The sequence below is a fragment of the Bubalus bubalis genome, chromosome 11 (assembly GCF_019923935.1).
Source record: "Bubalus bubalis isolate 160015118507 breed Murrah chromosome 11, NDDB_SH_1, whole genome shotgun sequence".
Taxonomy (NCBI): domain Eukaryota; kingdom Metazoa; phylum Chordata; class Mammalia; order Artiodactyla; family Bovidae; genus Bubalus; species Bubalus bubalis.
The window spans coordinates 1,241,713-1,249,554 of NC_059167.1; the positions used below are offsets into that span (position 1 = coordinate 1,241,713).

General features: G+C 51.3%; 1 protein-coding gene across 2 annotated transcripts; it reads right to left on the reverse strand.

Annotated features, from left to right (window-relative positions):
* Positions 1-648: 648 nt before the first annotated feature.
* On the reverse strand, positions 649-7,635 carry CALM1 (calmodulin 1). 2 transcript variants are annotated; one of them, XM_025295094.3, is made up of 6 exons: positions 7,460-7,635; positions 4,886-4,916; positions 3,695-3,838; positions 1,440-1,546; positions 914-1,049; positions 649-744 (listed from the first exon to the last, which is right to left on the reverse strand). In XM_025295094.3, the coding sequence occupies exons 1-6, from the start codon at positions 7,460-7,462 to the stop codon at positions 716-718; spliced, it is 450 nt and encodes a 149-aa protein (XP_025150879.1). In that variant the 5' UTR covers positions 7,463-7,635; the 3' UTR covers positions 649-715. The 2 variants fall into 2 exon arrangements, with proteins under 2 accessions (XP_025150879.1, XP_044780554.1); XM_044924619.1 differs by lacking the exon at positions 7,460-7,635 and having other exon boundaries at positions 4,886-4,922.
* Between the last annotated feature and the right edge of the window lie 207 nt (positions 7,636-7,842).

A 7,842-nucleotide genomic window follows, 5' to 3' on the forward strand; every position in this document is an offset into this window, starting at 1 on the left:
GGAAGGTTTTAAAAACAGAGAGTCCAAAGATGCTCCCTTGATAAAAGTTTCTTTTTAAAAATTTGTATGAATGGTGATAGCCTGACACCCATTCCACTCAGCAAAAAGCGGACAACGCCGCAGACACAGACGGGTGCACCGCCAGCGTGTCACGGTCGCCAGGGGGCGGTAGAGAGGCCCGCCCTGCAGCAGGGGCGCTCCGCCTGGACCATTACCCACACGGCAACCTGAGGCGAACCAATCTTAAATGCCTCTTCTCAGTAAACCGGCTACAATTTACACTAACAATTTGAACTAGAACCCCTCTGAGTAGGTTTTGAATTTGTTTTTTTCACTTTTTCATTTTTAATACAAATGCCTGACTGTGCTCAATTGTCAAGCTGCATGCATGAAAAACTGGCCAGCCCAAACAGTGTTATTAATCATGAGCAGATGGACCTGCCAGGAGTCCACTAAGTGCTTCCTTATCGTTAAGGTAGGACAAGTACTTATATCGGAAAACTGATGTGTAGCTTGATCTTTAGGGGACAGGACCACCAACCAATACATGCAGATTTTGTGTGTGTGGACAGAAGGTACTTTTGACATTCAGTTTTGCTATATAGAAACAGAATGAGTAAATGAACTTTTTTTTTTTTTTTTTTTTTGCAAGAGGTAAGTAAAAGATTCAATTTGATTCTTCTAGAGGGGGGAAAAAGGAGTTGAAAGTAGGTCTTCATTTTGCAGTCATCATCTGTACGAATTCTGAAAAGACAAATAATCATAACTTTCAGTTATCTTCAGAAGCAGCTTTAGTGAAGTTAACATCTCTAGTATGAGTAAGGGAAGAAGCCCCTAGCTGCACTAGTTAACTTGCTCGCAGATCCTACAGGGAGGACCATCACACAGCAGGCTAGGCAAACGTGGTGCTTACCTTCATAGTTGACTTGCCCGTCTCCATCGATGTCTGCTTCTCTGATCATCTCATCTACTTCCTCATCTGTTAGTTTCTCTCCCAGGTTTGTCATGACGTGGCGGAGCTCTGCGGCGCTGATGTAACCGTTGCCATCCTGCAAACACGCCGCAGTGGTTACTGGCAGGGACTCAGTGCCGTGGGCAGGCAGGGCTCTGACAGAGCCACTGCCCCTGTGTGTACCTGCCAACTCTCTAGCTGCCCCCTCCACCACTAAACGCATGCACGCAGCCAGTGCAGAAACCGCAGGGGCTTTTTAAAAAGCAAAAGAAATTCCAAGAGCCTGGTTCAAAATTTCTCTACTATTTATTATGCTTACTCTCCTATGATAAGGTTACTGCAATAAGTCAGGAATATTTGAAAGTGAGATTACAGAGGCTCAGGCAGGTAGGTGAAATGTTCTAACTAGAAGAGCACGTGAAAGCTTTTAGAAATGATGGCCACCAAGTCGTATCTCACAACAGTCGCAACGGAGACACAGGGTTACCTTATCAAAGACTCGGAATGCCTCGCGGATTTCTTCTTCACTGTCGGTGTCCTTCATTTTTCTAGCCATCATAGTCAAAAATTCTGGGAAGTCAATGGTGCCATTACCTCAAATTAAAAAACAAACGCGTGTGTAAAATAAGTGCTCCAGTTAACGCTACTGAAGAGATGATTTTAGAATCATTTTATAGAACAGTAAGCATTTGGTAAGACAAACTGGTGAACTGCTTTATCAGGTTGTATTATCTTAGGTCTAAACTATTCAAAAACTTCACAGGGCAATTTCACATGATTCATGTAATTCAAACTAGTGATCAATGCTCAGGATAGCATTTAATGATGCAAAGGAAACTGTACACACAGCTTCTTGGCCACTGAAAGGTCTGTACAGTTCAACAGGAAAAAAAAAAAAGCCCACAGCAGCGCTGGCTGCATCTTTCCACTCCCAAGGGAGGCCCCGAGATTGCCTTCCCCCAAGTCAGGGAGGTCCTCAGCTCTAACTCTGCCACACCAGTGATGCTGGAAAAGGCCCAGCACTGAGCCACCGAGGTTTTTAAGGAAGAAAGCGAGTGGGGAAAGACTTGAGTGGGGAAAAGGTGACTCTCATGCCAGGGACCATGACTGCTGGAAAGCTTTCTCCAGGGGGTGTCTCTCAGACACTGTATGGAAGTCACCTAACTGTTTTCTCCCAACTCAGTATCTTTATTTCCTACTAAGGGCATGGCTCGGAAGTGTTTTCTCAGCTCAGATCATTAACAATCAGGAAACTGTCAGCAGAATCTGTTCTGTGGCCAGTATTCCAAACTCCTCCTTTAAAACCAAGTCAGATGAATACGCCAGAGACAAGCCACCAGATCAACAGTGTAACTTGAACTAAACAGAAATAAAAATTAGAACCAAAAAAAGCCTTATGTGAAGTTACTTTTTCACCAGTACCAACAAAGTAGTAATTCACAGATTCCTTCAAAGCATTTTGGCCTCCAAAAATTTAAAGCATTATTGATGTTCATGGCAGACAGAAACCAGTTGTCTGAAATGATCTCTTATAGCCCTATAGTGATGTCCTTCAGCATCAACATATTCAATTCATTGCAAATGTTAGATTCTATAGCTTGAGAAATTCCCCTCCTTGTTCCATACAATCAGAGGGCCTAATACATTTTGCCAGTCCCAAGACAGCTTCCTGGGCTCGACTATAAGAGAGCCACGCTATGTTCCCAGATGGTTGATCACCTTAGCAGTCAAATGAGACAGAACTATGAATAAACCTCTTTCTCCAAATTATTAACGATGAAAACAGTCCTTAGAAGTAGCTCAAATGGACTTAAACCACTGTTAAAGAGCTGACCCCAAACCCCTGCTTCTAAATATGTGACCAGCAGTATAACTGTTTTATCACATTACACCATACTTTACTATACCATATTTTTAAATGGCTACTATCAAGCTGATGGAGAAAGTCTAGATCCAAACTGTTTATTCCTATTTCATCTTTTCAAACTTTACTAATATTCCACAGTGTTATGTTTATAGATTTGATTAATTTCCTTAAATATATTATATACATCAAACTTACTAATTTGATATTATTTCTAAAGCACATGGTTTTTCTTTGTGGGGAGAGGGGAGTGATTAAAAACTACTTGCTGACAGAAGCAAGCAGTAAAAAAAAGGCCTCCTGTCCACTGTTCTGGAGTCCAGAGAGCAAGTGACCGAATGGCAAGTTCCTTCTGGCTCCGTGTCTTCCTGGCAGCTTCTGTAAATCTAGTCCCTCCAGTCATCACGTACCCCACCTCCAAGCCTCACGTGATCCCTGAAATTCTCTTCAATAAACACATTGACAGCTCACACTGTGCTCACTTCTATACATTAACATCTAAGAAGGTTCTTCCCCCACTTCACTTGGGGTTTGTCTCCTGGGACGACCAAGCTTTTTTAAAGGTCTATGGCTATTTATTTTTACTTTCCCCATAGTACTCAGTGCAGACTCATGAGCCAGTTGATAAAGACTGAGCTACAGGTCATGGCAAGTAGAAAAGAACAATACTGCGATCTGATCCAGGAAATGTTCTGGACAGCGAGCAGGGCTAGAGGCAGGCCCGTAATCTTCTATTTTAATTGTCAACGGCCTAAGGAAACCACAGAAAGGATCTTTGCACATTTGCCTTGGTCTCGACACTTGAAAGACAATCTGGTAACATGTCTAAACTTGAATTACACAACACTGGCACTCATTCACAGTTCTAAAGCCCTTACCATCAGCGTCCACCTCGTTGATCATGTCCTGCAATTCGGCTTCTGTTGGGTTCTGGCCCAACGACCTCATGACGGTTCCAAGTTCCTTGGTGGTGATGGTGCCATCACCATCTTTGTCAAACAGGGAGAAAGCCTCCTTGAATTCTGAAAACACAAGTTTACCTTTTAGAATGAATGTCTTCACCCAACCCAGTCACAGCACGCCCGTCCCCTGAACTTGCCAAAGCAAGCCAAGTTGTGCAAGTTAACAGAAACTGCCTGCTGCTTATCTGCTGAGACAGAGTCCACAACAGTCACACTGGCCGCGCCCCACACAGAACACAGAGCGAACGTCACCACAGGCAACCGGTTCCATAAAACGGCGGAATTCCCTCGTTTTTAAAGGCTAAGCTTCCACACAGTTTAGTGCTAGGTCCAATCTGACAAGGGAAGATTGGTCCGTAAAGTCCCTTCCCATGAAATCTCTACAGCTGTAAGAACTCCTTGTTTCACAGCAACAGGAGAGGTAGTTACCAGAAATGGACAATCCCTGGTAAACAGTGTGTTCTCTCTGCATGGCATTCAGACTATTTCAAAGGCAATCCTGGTTTCCTGAAGAGAAACCATCTCAAAAAACCCCTCCAGGGACTTCCCTGGCAGTCCAGTGGTTAAGGCTCTGCACTCCCAATACAAGGGGCACAGGTTCAATCCCTGATTGGGGAACTAAGATCTGGCACGCCACATACCGAGGTCAAAAAACCCAAAAAAGTCCTCCAGGGAATATTAAAAGCTAGAATCTACACTAACTTCATTCCCTTCGCGATGATTACGGGGGTCCTCACCGTCCTCCTCACCCATCCCCGTTTAGAACAGCAGGCACAAGCTTTCAGGATGCATCACAAAGTGGCCTAAGAATTCTAAATTACATTTTTGAATAGCAGGCTCCATGCACTCTCATTCCATACAAAGCCCAGCATACCGTGAAGTACGTACTCCACAGTGTAACAAGGGGGTATCCTTAGTTCCACTTACTTTTGCATTATCTCCAAAAGACTGACAAGGAGTAACATTTAACCTAAATATTTCTGCTTGTTGTTTGCATTTAAATAAAATCTTTAGAAAACCGCTCAGACTAAGGGGAGAGGGAAGAGTCACCAGAACTGAGTCTACCTAGTTCTGGTCTACCGAGACTCCCTGTAGTCACCCACTTACCAGCAATCTGCTCTTCGGTCAGCTGATCAGCCTGCATAGAAAAAGAAAAGGTTACAATTCAACCCACCGGAGTCTGGAGTCAGCATAGCTTTTCCAATTAAGTCTTTTAATAGTGATCTTTCTCAACTGTGAAAATTTCAACCATGTCATTTAAGAGAAACAATTAGAATGCAGGGAACCCTCTATGCTGTTAACAAAGGATGACAAGTTAGACAAGGTCTCGCTTCAGCTTTTCTTCTCTGGGCCTACGGGCTCTCTGCTCTGCGGTGGGTCGAATCAGGAGAGTCAGTTCATCATCTGAGAAATGGCACCTCTAGCGGCAACAGGCCCACTGCAGCCGCGGGGCCCGGCTCTGGGAAGGAATGCGCCACCTACTGCAGGACGCGCGCTCTCCGCAGCCATCCACGGAGGGACCCAACCTGCCGCGGCTGGCCCTGCAGCCAGGACCGGGGCCAGGTCAGGCCTTCGGTGCACCTTGCGCACCGCTGCGGGCACTCCAAATCTCCAAACTGGCGTTACATAATGGCACTGGCTTGGATTAACAGGCTTTTATATCTATTTTACGAGATACAATTAAGAGGAAAAAATATATACAGCAAGGGGTTATCCTACCAACTTCATTTCCATGCTTTCCAATCACTAAAATTAGGCAGTTATTTGTTAAAAGCCTATCATTTAGAACAACTAAATGTCCTTGGTCAAATTATTCTATGATTCAAAAGCCGGGGGGGTGGGGGTGGGGGGTGGAAATAATAGAACGATCCTACAATTGAGCTGTTACAAAACTGCAAAAATGAAGTACACAGAAACTACATAATAATTATGAGACTGTACCCTCCCTTTTTTGAGAGGAACTATTAACTTTGCTAGAGGATATTTACTCTAACCTTTTTAAGGGAGATCTAAGAGCTGCTCCTAATAAACACACTTTACTAGAGGTGGTAATGACCACGAAAGTAATTCTCACTTGCGTTATTTGGTCTCTGCAACGCTGATCTTGTGCCTCCAGCCATGGGAATTCGGCATCTCAAGGACAGATAATATGTATTTTTATTTTAATGAAGGATGTCTAACGAAACCAGTTCCAAAACAAGTCCTAGTAGAAAGCTGATGGCAATTTATTCGAACTCGCAAATGAAAACTTTCACAGTAAGAGTGATGTTCCAACATACTGACTTAGGGAGGAAACATTTTTTTCAAATTAGAACTGTGTCTCCTCTCCTCCCTACCCCAGACACGGCACGCCGGTTTTCTTTATAGCGAAGGAAGGAGACACGAGGATTTATGTAATGCCAGGGCTACGTCTCTGCCTCCTACAACAGGAAGCGCTGCCGGCCACACCTCGCAAGAGAAGCTGTCACCTCGCCGGGGAAGTGTCCTCTATCGAGGCTGTCGGCCCGCCTCGACACAGAGGGACACGCTCACCGCCACACCGCGTCGGCCTCGGGGCAGAGGTGCGCGGGCCCCGCCGAGAGCCGCCTCCCCGCCCCGCCGAGCCAGAACGGCGGGGGGTGATGTCAGCCCTGCCGACCGGGGGATGGCACACCCGGAGAGGCGCACGGGGGCATCTGGCCTCCGGGGAGCCGCAGAACAGGCGGAAACGGGGAGGGCATTTCCCCTCGGACGAGAGGGAGCGCGGGCCGGAGAAAGTGCCGGGCGAGGTGGCCCCGGGAGCAGGGCGCGGGGCGCCTCTCCCTCCAGGCCAGGGAGAACCCCCCACACCCGCCGCGGGAGGGGCCCGAGCGCGCCCCGCGCCTCCCACCCGCTTCTGCCCTGCGCGCCGCCACCTCCCCCGGAGCACAAACTTCGCGTCTCCACTGGAGACCGCGGCGCGCGCCAGCGCTCCTCCCCGCCCCCCGCCCCAGTTAGCGCGGCCGAGCGCCTCCCGCGGGGGGGCCCACCCGGTGCCCCGCGGCCCCGCGCGCCTCCACCGCCGCGCGGGGCGGGTCTGCAGGGGCGCCGGACGCCGCGACGCGGGCCCCGGGCCGCCGCAGGGCCCCGCCCGGGTAGGGCGGTCGGCCGGCCCGCCGCTTCCGCCCCCGCTGCCCCCCGCCCCGCGCCTTCCTGCCCCCACCCCCCCCTCCCCGGCTCCTTCCTTCCCGACCCACGCCCGCGCCGCGCCCCCCGGGAGGGAGGCGGGAGGAGCGCCCCGAGGGGACGGCGGCGGCCCCGCGCTCCGACCGCGGCGACGTGCGCCACCGGCTCGCTCCGGCCCATTCATTCTCCGCTGCCCGCGAGCCGGGGGCTGGCCGCAGCCCCGCCCGGACCCCCGCCCCTAGGGCGGCCCGGGGGCGGACGGCTGAGCGGGCGGGTGCGGGGGCCCCGGCGTGGCCAAAACCCCCGCCTGGGGCCGGGCGCGGCCAACCCCGGCCCCACGACGGGCCGAAACGTAAACGGGGCTGCCCAGCCGAGGAAACTGGGATGCAAACCCAGAGCGCGTCCTGACCCGCAGCGGCTGCGCAACACCCGGAAGCCAGGAAAAGCCACCCAGCGAGAGAAAGACGGGAAAAGAGACAGGGTCCGGAGAGCGCGGGCAGGCGGCCGCGGCGCCGGTACTCGCCGCGCCCCACCTACCATGGTGCGAGCGAGGCAGGGAGGCCGAGAGAGCGAGGGTGGCCGCGCCGAGGCCGGGACCGCAGGGCGCCTCCGCTACAGCTGCTGCCGGGGCCCCGTGTGCGCTTAGCGCTGTGCCGCCGCCGACCGCCGCCGCCGCCAACTGCGCTAACGGCTCCGCACCCGCCAGGCTCCCAGCACCGCCGCCGCGCCTCGAGCCTGCGCCCCGCGGTATATATATGGCGCCGCGTATCCCTCCGCCGCCGCGCCGCCGCCTCGCCCTGCGCCGCGCCGCGAGGGCCGGGCCTCGCTGACTGGCCCCGCCTCCGGCCCCGCCCCCAGTCCTGGCCCCGCCCCCGGGGCGCCCGGACTCCTGCCGACCCTTTGCGCGCGCGGCCGCCGGC